The sequence below is a fragment of the Conger conger genome, chromosome 11 (genome assembly GCF_963514075.1).
Source record: "Conger conger chromosome 11, fConCon1.1, whole genome shotgun sequence".
NCBI lineage: Eukaryota > Metazoa > Chordata > Actinopteri > Anguilliformes > Congridae > Conger > Conger conger.
In genome coordinates, this window is record NC_083770.1 from 6,189,563 (window position 1) to 6,207,003 (window position 17,441).

Genomic DNA, 17,441 nt, shown 5'->3' on the forward strand with positions numbered 1-17,441 from the left:
TATTTTTATTTTTTACTTAGTCCCCCCATTTTCAGAGCCCAAAAGTAACTGAATAGATTGCTTTTCAGCTGTTTGTGATTAGTCAGGTGTATTCAATCGCTTCCTTAGTGCAGCTATCAGAGCTTTCAGTTTCAAGTCTTGATTTGAGGGTTGAATTGCCTTTGGAGTCTGTTATTGGTGTTTGTCAACATGAGGATCCAAGTGTGCCAATCTGCTTGCTATTGCATAAAAACTGCCAATGATAAAAGGTATCAAAAAGAAAATTTAGTTATCGAAAATAATTGCATAGGATACCTTTAGTTTGCAGAATGTTGTTACTGCGTTAGTTTTGTCCGTTCGGTGCTGCCCAGTTGTTTATTCATTATTTCCTTCTCCAGTCTCTGGCTCCTCGGCAGTTGCTGGATTTAGAAGACCTGGCGTTCACTCAAGGCAGCCACTTCATGGCCAACAAGCGCTGTCAGTTGCCCGACGGCTCCTTCCGGAAACAACGCAAAGGTTACGAGGAGGTGCATGTTCCTGCTCTCAAGCCAAAACCTTTTGGAGACGATGAGGTTCGTCTTTCATTTCTATTCATGTGTGCCTGTCTATTATTGTCCTGGCCTTTGAATATAATACCGTGCTCTGTGCATTTTCCTCTTGGAGATAATCTTAAAAATGGTCTGGGACAGGTGACGGGTTCTTTCATGTATTGACATATTGTTTTATCATTTTCTTTTATGACAGTCTAATAATCAATATTACCCCTCCGTTAGGTGCTGGTAGCAATCGAGAAGCTGCCCAAATATGCACAAGCTGCATTTGAAGGATTCAAGACTCTCAATCGCATTCAGAGCAAACTATTCAAAACTTCCATGGAGACGGATGAGAACCTCTTGGTGTGCGCTCCCACAGTAAGTTATACCTTGAAGTGGAACAGTAATACAACACTGCTGCCAATCACGTTGACAATTTGGTTCATATTTTGAATTGTCTAGTTTACATGGTAATGTAGCCATTGTGAAGCTTTGAAGGGGGGTGGAATGGAGTCTTGTATTGTTCAGTTAATCTTCTTCGCTTCTTGGTGCCTCTTTTCCCGAAGTTACCCTGCATGAGTAATTCTCATTTCTAAGTTGCATTATGTTAAAGCCTTTGTCATATTCAGTCAATAGCATGCCACCAACTCCTTGGTATCTCACTCTCTTGCTTGTCACTCATTCACTTTCCTCAATTTGTGATCTGTCTATAGGGGGCAGGAAAGACCAACGTTGCACTCATGGCCATGCTGCGGGAAATTGGAAAGCACATCAATCTGGATGGCACCATAAATGTGGATGACTTCAAGATTATCTATATAGCACCCATGCGCTCACTTGTGCAGGAAATGGTGGGAAGCTTCAGCAAGGTGAGGGCGATTGAGTGCCTTGTGTTATCTTCAGGTGAGGTGAAGAATCAGAGTCGCTGTAACTCTGAAGCACTTGAATGATGTATGGAAATGTTGCCTCTAATACACATTTTCCGCCATGGGCACAATGCCAAATTTATTTAGCTTGAACCTGGTTAAGCAGTCTTCACTCACATACAAAACATACCCGAATCAGCCATGAAGTACTTCAAGGAACAAAAGTTTTGGAATGGCCTTCCCAGTTCCCAGACTTGAGTATTATTGCATTTCTGTGGTCAGTTCTCAGATGCAATGCAATGCTAGCCCATATAAGAATAGAGTCGTTCTGCTGGGAAGAGATAGAGAAACTCCTAAAGCAAGAATAGAATGACTGTTAGCTGGCTAGAATAAGCTCTCATTTCTGCCAAAGGAGGTATTACTATGTACTAACTGGCAGGATGCTTAAACATGCCACATATGGTAAATTCAGTAAATAAGACGTAACCACATTGAACTTGTGGAATGTGTCATGTTTAAGTTTGTTTTCACATAGGTTGTGTTAACTCCTTTTGACTTGAGCAATACATGCAATGTGATCACAGCTGCCCCAACCTTAGAGGCAATGATTTCAAAACCTCTGATGGTAAAAAGAAAACCTGAAGGGACAGTCTTTTAAATGGCTTTCTGGAGTGAGAATATGGATCTCTTGTGTCTGTTATTCTTGCCATCCCCCAGCGTCTGGCTAGTTACGGGATCACCGTGGCCGAGCTGACGGGAGATCACCAGCTGTGTAAGGAGGAGATCAATGCCACCCAGGTGATCGTCTGCACTCCGGAAAAGTGGGACATCATCACACGCAAAGGTGGGGAGCGGACCTACACCCAGCTGGTGCGCCTCATCATCATCGTGAGTACCCCCCTCATGGCGTTACGCTTCCTTTTCGACCCCTGCTGAAAACCGTCTTCTAACCTAGAATACAGAAGTGTCTTAACCGCACCGTTCATCAAGCTAGGTCCTGGAGATCTGCAGGGCTTGCTTTATCACTTGCAGTGACCTTCTCTGGTCTGGGCGGTGAAGTGAGTTGGGTCTGTCGAGCAGCTTTCATTCATTGAGTAGCAACAGAAACCGGCCAAATCGTGTTGATCTCCAGGACTTGTCTTCTGTCTAGCTGACAGAGGAAAAACAATCTGTCATCTCTTAATTGCGATGAGATTGTGATAATCTCCAGGGCAGATCTGATTTATTTTTTGTAGACTGTAGCCAATGTGCATAACCTATCTATATTAAATTGAGTAATAAAGTAATAAAATGTCAGTTATTGCAGTCCCACTAGCAACAATGAGATTTCAACATTCAGATTTCACCTGTGATAATTGTCAATGCTTTTAAAATATCGACCCTAACTTGCATCCCCCCTCCATAAAGGAAAATGAAGGCCTTCCGTGGTACATGCACAACCCTTATCATTTTGTTCAGCCAGATGTTCTTCAGAGTTTAACAATATTATGAAAAGCTGCTAAATGTGATAATGGACATGTTCATGTTTGTGTTATTTAAAAATATATAAGTTTAGATGTATATATATCAGAAGCTGAGGCACAGTTGCAAATGTATGTATTTACAACTTGGTGGCGCAGTGGGTAGCACTGTTGCCTCACGATAAGAAGGTCCTGGGTTTGAGCCCCGCCCCGGGCCTTTCTGTGTGGAGTTCTCCCTGTGTCTGAGTGGGTTTCCTCCCACAGTCCAAAAACATGCAGGTTAGGGTCTACAGATGAAAATGAGCTTATTAGCTAACTGACACATTTACATTGATGTGGAAACTGAAAATGTTGATTAATGAGCGCTGTCCCTGGTAAAAAAAAAAATGAACTGAATAAGTCAAAAAATGAACATTTATCCCGTACACCTTCTGCCCCCAGGACGAGATTCACCTCCTGCACGATGACCGCGGGCCCGTGCTGGAGTCCCTGGTGGCCAGAACCATCCGGAACGTGGAGCTCACCCAGGAGGACGTGCGTCTGCTGGGCCTGAGCGCCACTCTGCCCAACTACGAGGACGTGGCGGCCTGCCTGCGGGTGGACCCCGCCCGCGGCCTCTTCTACTTCGACAACAGGTCCGCAACGGAGCCCCAGGCTCCCGTCAACGCCAAAATATCCAATGTAAACGATATCTATAGCAGCTTTATGGCAGGATGCATATCTGCCTGAAATTACTGCAGCCCCTGGCATGTCACAGAATACACGCCTAGATCCAAAATACATTTTGTTTATTTATTTATTTATATATATATATATATATATATATATATATATATATATATATATATAAAATTTGGTTTCTGCTGTGGCCTGGGCAACCATAGGAGCCTAGCTGCTAAGTATGGTTGCTCTATGATTTGCAGTTAATTTGCTGTGCAAACACTTTTAGGTCATAAAGATTTTAAGAACAAACACAAGTGTTCCGGCACTGCGTACTTGGACACCTCGAAATTGGAACAAAAACATCGGGTTCCAGTACTTGGGCCGAATAATAAAACCATCTTTTCTATGAATCCTTCCATTCATTTTTTTATTGCGTTTTCCAGGTTGTGTTTTACGTGCAATAGTTTTGCCATACTGAATAATCCAAACTGAAATGGCATGTATTGGTAGATTCCTCCTGGTGGTACTGAAGGGGTCCACAATCAAAGAATTTTGAACAAACTTTTAAAAACAGAAATTTTTGCATTTTTTTATATCGAATTTTGAAATGTAATGCATTGCAATCCTTTTCTGCAATAGCATTTCTGCATTAATTTATCATCAGTATTGAAGCTGCCAAAGCCCCATTGATATTGGAACAATTATTAGTTATATAAGCAGTGTTATTGTGCTGTTTGTGCGTTTACCATAATTCTGACTGTTCTGCTTAATTTCTTCCTTGTTTTGTCAAGCTTTCGCCCTGTGCCCTTGGAGCAGACATACGTTGGTATCACTGAGAAGAAGGCCATCAAGCGCTTCCAAATTATGAATGAAATTGTCTATGAGAAGATCATGGAACATGCTGGCAAGAACCAGGTAACTCCCCCTCTGTAGTGATGCAGCTCTACGGCCTGCTGGCAGGCCTGACTGCACTGGATGTTTTCACTGTTCCCTGAAGTGAATTCATTGAAATTGCCTGATTGTTTACAGTTTCCACTGTTTTGCATCACATTCCTGTGAAGAACCTGGAAAACTGCTATTGAAAGTATGGAGAAAGCTGAGACGATTAATTACAAGTTGTAGACCTTCTCACACCGAGCGATAATGCTCATGATGTCCCTGCAATGTGGGAACTAGATTGGGACATATCATGAGAATATCTTTGCAAAATCACACGGTGCATGCCTGAAATTAGATTATTTTGAAAAGCAAGTGGGCTTCGCGGTTGAGATTAAGTATTAGTGATGCAGTAATTAATCTCTTCCAGGTTCTAGTGTTCGTACACTCCAGAAAGGAGACTGGAAAGACTGCGAGAGCTATTCGGGACATGTGTCTGGAGAAGGACACCCTGGGCCTCTTCCTCCGGGAGGGGTCTGCCTCCACAGAGGTCCTCAGGACTGAGGCAGAACAGTGCAAGGTGAGGATGAAGGGCTCACTCATTACCAGTCAGGACTGAAGCAGTGCACGGTCAGGTTGAAGGGCTCACCCATTACCAGTCAGGACTGAAGAAGTGCATGGTCAGGTTGAAGGACTCACTCATTACCAGTCAGGACTGAAGCAGTGCACGGTCAAGATGAAGGGCTCACTCATTACCAGTCTTCCCAGTATAGAACAACTACATTTGAACCTCGATACCACCACTGTTAAACCTCAATGCCATTTCTCAGTTGGACCACAGTTGCCATGGGCTTGTTGTGGATGCCCCCTAAAAATGAGCACTTTACAAAAAGGTACATTAATTGATGTTAACTAATGGAGTTGTTTACATGAATTGGCAAACAAATCCATTGATTAAGCTTGAAATTAACTTCTTATAACTATTTATACATTAGCAAACAATAGGTTAAACTTTATACTTTCATGACTGTAGGCTTTTACATTTGAATCCCATAATTCTGAAATTCTGACAATGAATTGTCCATAGACTTAACATGGGAGAGATAATGTTAACTTATGACTCAAGCCAGCTGGAATGAATAATTCCATTGATCTCAATAAGGTGAGAATAATTGCGCTGCCGCACACAGGCAGGCACAAAGTAGCCGCCAGTCACACCGACTCTTCCGAAAGTAACATGCTGGATCCTGTACAGCAAGGGCAAAACCACATAGCTTGCCATATCTGTTAAAATGGCCTCCTGCATCGTTTTTGCTAGTTGTTAGCGAAATAATTAAAGCTGGGGTGTCTAATGTTATCTTTTAGTCAGATATTTGCGCTAACTCCTGTCTATCTCTTGAGATAGCGCTCATGATGAACCTAAATTCCCTTTTGCGATTTGTACATTCAAACTGATTATGTACAGTGAGGTCTGTAAGTATTTGGACAGTGGTACAGTTTGTTCTTTTGGCTGTGTTGTCCAGCACATTGGATTTCATGGTTTTATTTCACATCAAATGTGCTGGAATACGGAGTTTAACTATAGGCCTAAGTGATCCAAAAAGGTCTCCCCATAGAACCCAATTGTCAGGAATCCTGGAGCCAAGTGCCAAACTGTATCTTTCTTCCCCCTTAGAACCTCGAGCTGAAAGATTTGCTGCCGTACGGTTTCGCCATTCATCACGCTGGGATGACACGAGTTGACCGGACCTTGGTTGAGGACCTTTTTGCTGACCGCCACATCCAGGTTAGTTTGCCCTTTTGAACTCTGTCCTGTGGCCGGTTTCTGCTTCCTTTCAGAAGAAGTTGGCGGTATTGCTACTCTGGGAGAAAACTAACTTTTCAATTGATTTTCAAAAGCTTAGTAATGCATGTGAATTATTCATTATCTTTGTCATCTTCCTGGTTTTAGTATTTAAAAGTCCCACAAACCATTTGCAAATATATATTAAAAAAAAATAAAAATAAAATAAATAAATAAATAAACATTTTCCCCCAACTGAATCCCCCCTCTGCCTGCTGTGGTCAGCCAGATGTGTTGACAGGGACAGTGACAGAAGTGTAGTTGCCATAGATTCTGAAGGTTTGAGCTTGGAAGTGGAAGACTCTCCCCCTCCATCACCACAGCGAGAGACAGGCGACTCTCGAAACATTAATGTAAACACTAATCTAAACATTAAACCATATTTCTGGCACTTTTTCCCCCTTGTTTGATTTTAGGTGTTGGTGTCCACAGCCACTTTGGCCTGGGGTGTGAACCTTCCAGCGCACACAGTTATCATTAAGGGCACGCAAGTTTACAGTCCAGAGAAGGGTCGGTGGACAGAGTTAGGAGCTCTGGACATCTTGCAGGTTGGTATGAGCCGTGTGGTGGGCGTGCGTGCATGTCCGTGCGTGGTGTGTGTGCACGTGCATGTGTGGTGTGTGCGGGTGTTGTGTGTACGTGCAGCATTTTGAACATTAACGTTTAGTTCCCAGTAGTTTCTCAAAATGGACTAAGTACGGAGCCCCTGAAAGTTCCAGCACAACATACAACTAGTAGGCTAACCTCAGGGGGTTGTGAATCAGTCGTAATGTAATTCTTATTTTGTCTTTTACTAGAAAAAGACAAAATACAAAATAGCTGTTGAAAGTTCAGCCATTTGTCTGAACTTTCAACAGCTGACAAGGATGCGTGCACCTCCGGGCATGGTTGGCCATTGCAGGTCATTGTTGAAATATTTTTTGAATATTATTTTTCATTTAGTATTTTGTTTTAAAAGAATTACTCTTTATTATTGTTCTTTGAATGTATTTTGTAATCATGGCACCGTTGTAAATGAGGGTTTGTTCTCTGTGTCCTCTGAGAATTAAATAAGTCGATTAATTGGACCCCAAAATCTTTTGAGTTGCGGCCCCTCAGTGTGCATGTTAACCCTTCTCCCCTCCTGCTCTGTAGACCCACCCTATCTCAGGGTTCCCCCTGACTGACGCTCTCTCACCCCCCCCCCCCCCCCCCCCCCCATGATCACAGATGCTCGGGCGAGCCGGCCGTCCTCAGTACGATACGAAGGGTGAGGGCATTTTGATCACGTCTCACGGGGAGCTCCAGTACTACCTGTCCTTGCTGAACCAGCAGCTGCCCATTGAGAGCCAGATGGTGGGGAAGCTGCCCGACATGCTCAATGCTGAGATCGTGCTGGGCAATGTGCAGAACGTCCAGGTACACATCCCGTCTCCGTTGGAGCAGAATCTTACTGTGCTCTTTTGAATGCTTTGATTTCTGTATAAGTTCCAAAGCTGATACACTTGACATAGAATAATGATGAGAACAGGCCCAGCAGTGCTAGGCTTTTCCTACCACTAAACTATACCAACTGCGTAGTCTTCCTGAAAGCTTGATGGCATCTAGAATCTTATCTAGCCTGCTCTTGAAAACACCGAGATGGTCCTCTTCTACGACAGGACCTGTGTCAGTGTGAGATTTTCCATATACAGTTCACATTGGGCATAAAACATGTCTCTCTTTCTCGAGGAATAATCACGGGTCGTGTTTGACACAAAATCAGGGTAAATGGTGCTCAATTTAAAACTGGACGTCTCCTATCATTTTCGGTTGTTCCCTCACTCTCCCACCCTGTCTCCTGCTTCCCGTTAATGTTCCTGCTCCCCCGCCTCCCCCCTCCCTCCCCAGGACGCGGTGAACTGGCTGGGCTACACCTACCTGTACGTGCGCATGCTGCGCAACCCCACCCTGTACAGCGTGTCGCACGACGAGCGCGGCGCCGACGCCCTGCTGGAGCGGCGCAGGCTGGACCTGGTCCACACGGCCGCCAACGTGCTGGACAAGAACAGCCTCATCAAGTACGACAAAAGAACCGGAAGCTTCCAGGTACAGTGGCAGCGCACCTCCGGTGCCGTAACCGTCCCTTAGTGACGTCTTCACCAGCAACACGGCAAATAAAGAAATGATGTGTTGCCGTTGAACTGCAATTTCTTTATGTGACCATGCAGGTGACTGACCTTGGTAGGATTGCCAGTCATTTCTACATCACGCACGACTCTGTTCAGACCTACAACCAGCTGCTGAAGCCCACTCTCAGTGAAATCGAGCTGTTCCGAGTCTTCTCCCTCTCTTCTGAATTCAGGAATATCACTGTTCGTGAGGTGTGTACTGTGTCTACAGTGTTCTGCTTAAGTTACTTGCCAAATGGTCGCTTCAAACACTAAAATAGTGAACTGCTTGAAATGTAGGAATGTTAACATTTGCTCTCTGATAATCGAAAAATAATTTGTGGCTTTACAACCTGTGGCAGTTTTCACAAATAACTGCCTGTCTGCATGTGTTCTGGAGAATGTGCATGCTAGTTTATTCCCACAAGTTGATGGGAAAATATAAATTTGTGACAGAAAGATAGTAGAATGTTTGTACATTTGTGAACACTGCGCCTCGTACCTGTTTTCAGTATATGGTGGTTGCCCTGTTATAATACCCTCATGAATGTCGTCCTAAGAACACCTTGTAGGCTAATGTGTGGTTGGTTGTCTCACACAAAACTGCTTGTAATTCATGCAAATACAAATTCAGTGTGCATGAAACTGCCCCCTCCTATGACTCTCTTCCAGGAAGAGAAACTGGAACTACAGAAGTTGCTGGAGAGAGTTCCAATACCTGTGAAGGAAAGCATCGAGGAGCCCAGCGCCAAGGTAGTCTACTGTTAGGAGCACGAGCTCTGACCTAGGAGTACTGCAATGTGATGACTAGGAGTCGCTTACAGCAACATACCGCAATTAAAACTGATTTGCTTTACCTCGCTGGCCCTCTAAATTTTAACAATGGGCATTCTGTTCAAATTGTGTCTCTTGGCTGTTGCTATGTATATATATGGTGTATTTTCTGTATTTGCTAGGTAGTGAAAAAGATGCCAGCCTTTCTAGTGATAACACACAAACAGCCATTTAAAATGCTAAAATATATGCATGTATATCGCTTCAGTATATAGCAAAAAATAACTATATTGACTCTACCTTTACAACTATTTGATTTTAGTTTAATTCAGGGTGTTTTCATGAGTGTATGTCTTACTAGATGGATACTATTAAAATGACTACTGCTGTTGCTGGTTACACTTGCACAATAATCTACGCTTGTGTAGTATTGTGGTCTTTTGTATAGCTTTAATCATTTTGTTAATGCTATTTCTATATTTTTATGTATTATCAATTATTACTTTCTCAGTTTGTTTTTGTTTCGTAAGTAGGCATAAAAAAAGGCATATAAACATATGGACAAGAGCTGAAAGTTAGCGGTCCGTTTGTGTGTTTAAAGCAAACACTTTTTTTTTTTTTTTTGCAGATTAATGTGTTACTTCAGGCCTACATCTCTCAGCTCAAGCTGGAGGGGTTTGCGCTGATGGCCGACATGGTCTACGTCACCCAGGTAGAGCTCCCTTTGTCTTAACATGCACTGATACATATGCAGTGCCCTCCATAATGTGTGGGACAAACGCCCATCATTTATTTATTTGCCTCTGTACTCCATAATTAGAGATTTCTAATATGGTTAAAGTGCACATTGTCAGATTTTAATAAAGGGCATTTTTGTTCATTTTGGTTTCACCATGTAGAAATTACGGCAGTGTTTATACATTTCAGTGCACCATAATGTTTGGGACATAGCAATGTTATGTAAATGAAAGTAGTCTTGTTTAGTACTTTGTTGCATATCCTTTGCATGCCATGACTTCTTGATGTCTGTGACCCATCGACGTCATCAGAATCTTATTTTCAGGTTGTCCTACAAGCGATAATAAAACTCTTTGCATCTGAATGGATCTCCATGGGACTTGGGGGTAGATTCAGCTGTAAATTATGCTGATACAGTATGGAACTCATTCCTAGCTAGCGGGGTGGTTAGGCACGGCACAATGCGGAGTGCCGTTACACCCCCTGGCTGTGCCAACATCCACGACATACCACAGCTTTGAGTTCCATAACGCTTTTATTCAACGGTTACCACATTTATCTTTCAAAATTTCACAAAAGAAAGACAAGAAAAACTTGAAATTAATGCATTTTTAATGGAAAATTTTTTTATGGTAAATGTATTCTTCTGCTGAACAGTAGTTTATTGGATCTCTCTCCAGAGTGCTGGGCGTCTGATGCGGGCGATATTTGAGATTGTGCTGAGCAGAGGCTGGGCGCAGCTGACTGACAAGACCATGAATCTCTGCAAGATGATCGACAAGAGAATGTACGTCACCCGCCTAGCATATTCTTCCCTATGTGCATCTGTGTGTGTCTTCTCTGTTGATACTGAAATATGGGTGTGTTTAGGCTGCTGGGTGCCTGTTAAAGACTTATTGCTTATATGCTTATTCCTCATGGACAATTTCTAAGAGAATCTTAATATTGGGTAACTCCCTTTTCAAAAAGCTTCCTGTTATTTTGTCTCTCTTCCCAGGTGGCAGTCCATGTCTCCCCTCCGTCAGTTTCGGAAGCTTCCAGAGGAAGTCATTAAGAAAATTGAGAAGAAGAACTTTCCGTTCGAGCGTCTCTATGACCTCAATCATAATGAAATCGGTGAGGACGTGGCATTTTCACTCCCCTGGCTTCTTTCATATTCAAGTCATTTAAAGGTTCAGTAGGTCATTTGGGACTTCTAACGGTCAAGAGAGGAATAGCAGCAACAAACACCTTCTAACCACAACATTGAAACGCCATTGGCTGTGGCAATTAGAACCAATTTTCAACCATTGAGCTTGAATTATTGTACAATGTTTTTGGTACAGTGTTTCGGGCCGTCAGCTGTATATTTTGAAACCCAAATTTAAGGGCTATAAGCACAGGCAGAGGGTGAGTCAACATGTCAGTCAGTGAACCTTTTTAAACGATAGGAAGGGATCTACAATGGTCTTGTAACAAAGTTTTAACACCAAAATCTTACCTATTGTACCTTTAAGCCATGGATGCCAAGGCTTTGTTCACAAAGTCAATTTCGGTTTTTAACTTTATCCTACAGGTGAGTTGATCCGCATGCCTAAGATGGGGAAGACCATCCACAAGTATGTGCACCAGTTTCCTAAGCTGGACCTGGCCGTTCACCTGCAGCCCATCACTCGATCCACGCTCAAAGTGGAACTCACCATCACACCAGATTTCCAATGGGACGACAAGGTCTGTTCACTGCATACATTGTAATCTATAATCGAAATGAAAGTACATGTAACCGATTTGGCTAATCAACTGTGAATATGTAACCCGATATCCGTAATGCACCAAGTAATATACGGAAGGGTAATATGAGTAGGCTGTCCATATATTATATACCATAAGGCACAGGTGTCAAACTCCAGTCCTGGTTTGCTGCTTTTTGGGTTGTTCTCAGCACCTGTGGTTCATTCAAGCCATGGATTGGCTAATTGACTCAATTGTCAGCTGATTGAAAGGAAACCACAAAAACACTGTGGCCCCCTGGGAATTGAGTAAACATCCCTGTTCTAAGGTCTCTAAACAAATCCAGCTACATGGTAACAACATAATTACCACTAGCATCATTCAACAATATTGTTGCTCCATGCTTCATAAGCATTTTCCATTGACAAGTAACTGCTGATTTCATACTCCATTTTACTGTGATACAGAGTTACAATTTGCTAAGGGCAGTCGTTCATTTCTATGCGTGTCCTAACGTGAGAAACCTCTCATTCTCCCTTGCAGGTTCATGGTTCTTCTGAGGCCTTCTGGATCTTAGTTGAAGATGTAGACAGCGAGGTCATTCTCCACCATGAGTATTTTCTTCTCAAGGCGAAATACGCTCAGGACGAGCACCTGGTCACCTTCTTCGTCCCCGTGTTCGAGCCGCTGCCTCCACAGTACTTCATCCGCGTGGCGTCAGACCGATGGCTCTGTGAGTCACCACAGGCTCTGCAGTCATTGCAGCCTTTCAGTCAGAACCAGCTGCAGTTTGTTTCAGATAAGACTGTTATTCTCAATCGCATTGCATAGCATATACACTCACCGAGCACTTTATTAGGATTTTTTTTTTAACTTTCTTACAGCTGCTTATTCATGCGATTGTCTAATCGGCCAACTGTGTGGCAGCAGTTCTCCTGCGATTTTCACGCACGCTAGTCTCTAGAGTTTGCAAATAATGGTGAAAAAAAAATCCAGTGAGCAGCAGTTCAACAGTCACAAATGCCTTGTTAATGAGAAAGGTCAGAGAAGAGCCAGACTGGTCAAAGCTGACCAGAAGGTGGCAGTAACGCAAATAAGCACACATTACACAGTGGTATGCAGAAGAGCATCTTTGAATACACAATGCATAGGCTACAGTAGTAGAAGTCTAAAAAATGAATAAATACCTAATAAAGTGCTCACTGAGTGTATTTCTGTATTTTGAATTATGCTTCAAATTTGCATTTTATGCATTTGTATGTTATGTACAGGAGATTGCTAAAAATATTTTATATGTTATGCTTAAAGCTGCTGCTGGGAACTTTCTCATTGGGCGCAATCTTGTGAAATGTCTTGGAAAATCAAAACACCCGTCAGCCCTGCTCACAGAGAAACCCATCTCTCATTTTGTTTAATTTATAAACCAATAGAAGAAATACAATGAGACAAACACAGGATTGATGAGTGAATCGATAGTGTTAGAATAGTATCAATTCTCCATTTTTGACCAGTTTAGAACCGCTTTCTTGATAGAGCCCGGGATTGATTCCTATCCCTTCCAGTAACGCAGTAAAGAAATACTCAATTTATTCCCCCAATTCAGCAGCTAATGAAATTACGCTTTTTCTAAGTTCATTAACTACTTAAAAGTTGGGTATTTTCCATTATGGTTTGTGATGACTAACATTATCAAAATATTCTTCTACATTTAAATGCTTGAACAAGGCTGCACTCTATAAGTCCCAATATGGGAGACAGCTGATGTGTCAGTTGATGTTAATTGACTTTTACCGCAGCAATTCCATAGAATCATCTTTGTTTCTCATTTGGTATAACTTGATAGAAAGTAGTGCTTGCATATAAAAACACTTTTTACGTTTCCAAAAAAAAAAAAAAAAAGAGATACAGGCTATGATTTCCTTTGTATTTGACCAAAATATTTTGGTCTCACAAATGCTTCCCGTCACTCAGGCTGAATTCTGGTCCAACATCCAATCATTCTACATTGTTGATCAATTGAACAACTTTACCTTGCTATGAAAATCGGAAAGTTGAAATGTATGAAAATAATCACAAAAGTTTGAGCAAGCTTCCCATCAGTTAAAATGCAGTGTTTTCCATGCAGGAGGGGGATATATACACAGAAACAGAGAAGGATAACCTTTTGTTTTCCTCTCAGCCTGTGAGACCCAGCTGCCTGTGTCGTTCCGTCACTTGATCCTGCCGGAGAAGTACCCTCCGCCCACGGAGCTGCTGGACCTGCAGCCCCTGCCCGTCTCCGCCCTCAGGAACTCTGCCTTCGAAAGCCTTTACCAGGACAAGTTCCCCTTCTTCAACCCCATCCAGACACAGGGTGAGTGAGCGGGGCGGGGCCCACTCGGGCTTGTTCAGGTAGGTATTGTAGCAGACAGAGCGGCTGTATGTGTCTGGAAGGCAGCTGAGGTCCTCCAGGACCGGCGTCCTAAATGTCCCGAGGGTTGGGCCAAAGAGAGGTCACGGGCAGGCTTTAACTCCTTCTTTATCGTATTCCTTCTTTTTGTTTTAATCTTTGCTTTTTTGCTGACTAATCATACGAGGTGCAGCAGAGTGTGGATGTGGGCAGGAATTGTGTATAACAGTATAACTACTTTGTGTCCTGTTGCTGTGCTCAGTCTTGCCATGGTGTATGACTTTTGACATTAAATTGTCTTCAGCAACCTCACCTTGGAAGCAGTTTGGCTGTTCCTCACCCAGTTTTAACCCTCCTACACAGCTGTTTCTGTTTCAGTTAATGATTGTGTTTCAACCTACATATTAAATTGATGATCATTAGCTCCTGTTTGGTATAATTGGTTAATCACACACCTGACTATATGCCGACAAAATCCCTGACTTTGTGCAAGTGTACCTAGAAGAATTGATGCTGGTTTGAAGGCAAAAGGGTGGTCATGCCAAATATTGATTACATTTCGATTTTTCTTCTGTTCACTCACTTTCTTGATTGATAAAAACAAACTATTAACATTTCTATTTTTGAAAGCATTCTTACTTTACACCATTTTTTCACACTTGCCTAAAACTTGCACAGTACTGTATATGGGCACGTTCTTGTAATTGTACTAGAGTTTCAATCACAGCATGAACTGGACTACTATCATCTTTTCATTTCAGCTTCTAATGGGCTAAGCACCTCTGGCCCATAGGCACCCTATTATAACTTTAACTCCTCCGCTTTGTTTCCCTCTAGTGTTCAACGCTGTGTACAACAGCGATGACAATGTGTTTGTGGGCGCTCCCACGGGCAGCGGGAAGACCATCTGTGCCGAGTTCGCCATTCTGCGGATGCTTCTGCACAACGCAGAGGGCCGCTGTGTCTACATCACGCCCATGGAGGCTTTGGCTGAGCAGGTAAGCCCATGTCATCAGGGGCGGAGCAGTGCTATATTGTGTGCAGTTTGGTGGAAATACCAAAGTAATTCCCAACAATTTCCTTGGTCGGTCGCCCACCTTGATTCATTCCCTGTGCTATCCCGGACACTTTTCTGTTCCCTCTTAAATTTCTCCCGCTCCCCTGCCTCCTCCCCTCACCCCCTCAGGTGTTTGTGGACTGGCACCAGAAGTTTCAGAATGCCCTGAATAAGAAGGTGGTCCTGCTGACGGGGGAGACCAGCACTGATCTGAAGCTCCTGGGGAAGGGCGACATCATCGTCAGCACTCCTGACAAGTGGGACATCCTGTCTCGGCGCTGGAAACAGAGGAAGAACGTTCAGAACGTCAGCCTCTTCATCGTGGACGAGACGCACCTCATAGGGGGCGAGAACGGGGTATGCCGAGACGGTTATATTTGAAGTCATTCTGATATTTTAAAAATTGTGTGTATACGCAAGTGTGCAAACCTTTTTCCTCTCTCCCTTTGTCCGTCCTGCCCTTGCAGCCCGTGCTGGAAGTGATCTGCTCCAGGATGCGGTACATCTCCTCCCAGATCGAGAGGCCCATTCGCATCGTGGCGCTGAGCTCGTCCCTCTCCAACGCCAAGGACGTCGCTCACTGGTTGGGCTGCAGCACCACGGCCACTTTCAACTTCCACCCCAACGTTCGGCCCGTGCCCCTGGAGATGCACATCCAGGTGTGTGAGGAGAGACGTAGAACGTGTGTGGACACCCACGCGACTGTAAACGCAGTAAATCCAGAGTAGGACGCCTTTCCCACTGCCCAGCAGATCTCCTGAGGCAGGAGCGCCTAGTGAAATGGGAAATGTTGACTGTCAATTGCTCTAACAATGACAACCCCACACTCTCTGCAGGAAATATTTCTGTAAACAGTTGTCAATGTGTAGAACAGCTTGCAAAGTGGTGTAGTGGAGGCAGGCTTAATTCAGTGCTTTATTCAGTCTCTCTGTAGTATTAATAAGCTTGTTTTCTTGATTATCTTCTGAATAACAACACAAGTCTGCTCTGAATGTGTATTCAGAAACAAAGAGGTATTTAAACACAAGTTTATGCAATAGATTATCCAAGTCCCCTGGGTCATAAAGAAATTCTCCCCTTCAACAGTCCCATTGACTTTTTTTAATCACTTGAAATACAAAAATGTGTCCAGGCTTTTTACTCATGGTGGCCAAGCATAAACTGACGCTGGAAAAGTACTAATTTATCCAAAGAGGCCGAAAGTACAAGCCCACCTACAATTTCCGCGCTTTGAAATGACTACATATCCCACTGCAATATGCATGCTGTATTTCCTCTGTATTGTATCTGTGCTGTCACATGTGTCATGCTGCATCTCCAGAGACAATCTGAGCTCCTCAAAACATCCATCCATCCATCCACTATCAAATATAACTAAATATCATAAATGATACAGACCCACCTCCCTGACAGAATGGTTTTCACATAAGACTTTGGTACTCTATAGTAAGCGGAGCGACATCCAAACTTTGGTTGCTTCCTGAAAAACCTGCAAATTAATAGTTTCCGCTGACGAGGGAAGATCTCTCATATTCCTAATGTTGTATGGTGTGTTTTTTTTGTGTGTGTTTTTGTTGCCTCTGTGTTTTGTGTCCCATCTGAATTTTGTCGTTTCCCCCCCCTATCTGTGGACTGATTGTATTGTGGCAGGGCTTCAACGTGAGTCACACTCAGACCCGGCTGCTGTCCATGGCTAAGCCTGTGTACCACGCCGTCATGAAGCACTCCCCCTCCAAGCCTGTCGTGGTGTTTGTGCCGTCTCGCCGGCAGACGCGTCTCACTGCCATCGATATTCTGACTTTCTGTGCAGCAGACGTCGTTCCTCAGAGGTGAGAGGCTTTACTGGAATGTACTGTTCATTTAGTGGAATAGAAATGATCCTATTTGCTTTGCAGCATAGCTGATGGCCCAGGGATCTACCCATGTTGCCTAACCCTTCCCACAGTTTCCCATATTTTTAAATAATATATTTGCTGATTGGCTTCTGAAAACAGAGCATGGCCCAGAAACAGCAGCTTAATGGAGCTTCATCATGATTTTCATGCGGGATATTCTGTAATTAAACCGTAAAGAGTGCAATATCTGGTGAATTTCTTTAGTATGCATTATTGTGAATATCTACTTTTATCTGCCCTGTGCAAAACCTAGCTTTGAAATTTGATTCTGCCTAAACGCTTTTTTATTATCAATAAGAAACGTGAAATAATTGGAGGGCGAACATTTTCATCAAAAATAAATGTCATATTTTTATAATCTTCAATATCATTACTACAGTGGTCTTGAATAACAAGTTGAACATGTAGTCTGTTGTTAAACATGTTTCCTATGTAGCTGATTCTTTGCGGGTACGCAAGCCCACAGAGAAAACCATTGTATATTTTCATCTTTGGTGGCTTAATTACTTCTTATGAAAATGACGAATTC

General features: G+C 43.1%; 1 protein-coding gene across 1 annotated transcript in view; it reads left to right on the forward strand.

Annotated features, from left to right (window-relative positions):
- Positions 1 to 17,441, forward strand: part of snrnp200 (small nuclear ribonucleoprotein 200 (U5)) — a 44,874-nt gene that overhangs the window by 15,189 nt on the left and 12,244 nt on the right. The window contains exons 11-33 of the mRNA XM_061260314.1: positions 378 to 551; positions 753 to 890; positions 1,226 to 1,381; positions 2,096 to 2,266; positions 3,280 to 3,473; positions 4,293 to 4,416; positions 4,808 to 4,957; positions 6,053 to 6,163; positions 6,637 to 6,768; positions 7,430 to 7,618; positions 8,090 to 8,287; positions 8,410 to 8,562; positions 9,022 to 9,102; positions 9,752 to 9,835; positions 10,542 to 10,648; positions 10,859 to 10,977; positions 11,417 to 11,571; positions 12,115 to 12,304; positions 13,751 to 13,924; positions 14,798 to 14,958; positions 15,147 to 15,374; positions 15,485 to 15,676; positions 16,668 to 16,846. Coding sequence (XP_061116298.1) covers positions 378 to 551; positions 753 to 890; positions 1,226 to 1,381; positions 2,096 to 2,266; positions 3,280 to 3,473; positions 4,293 to 4,416; positions 4,808 to 4,957; positions 6,053 to 6,163; positions 6,637 to 6,768; positions 7,430 to 7,618; positions 8,090 to 8,287; positions 8,410 to 8,562; positions 9,022 to 9,102; positions 9,752 to 9,835; positions 10,542 to 10,648; positions 10,859 to 10,977; positions 11,417 to 11,571; positions 12,115 to 12,304; positions 13,751 to 13,924; positions 14,798 to 14,958; positions 15,147 to 15,374; positions 15,485 to 15,676; positions 16,668 to 16,846 — 3,560 coding nt within the window. The remainder of the gene's footprint in view (positions 1 to 377; positions 552 to 752; positions 891 to 1,225; positions 1,382 to 2,095; positions 2,267 to 3,279; positions 3,474 to 4,292; positions 4,417 to 4,807; positions 4,958 to 6,052; positions 6,164 to 6,636; positions 6,769 to 7,429; positions 7,619 to 8,089; positions 8,288 to 8,409; positions 8,563 to 9,021; positions 9,103 to 9,751; positions 9,836 to 10,541; positions 10,649 to 10,858; positions 10,978 to 11,416; positions 11,572 to 12,114; positions 12,305 to 13,750; positions 13,925 to 14,797; positions 14,959 to 15,146; positions 15,375 to 15,484; positions 15,677 to 16,667; positions 16,847 to 17,441) is intronic.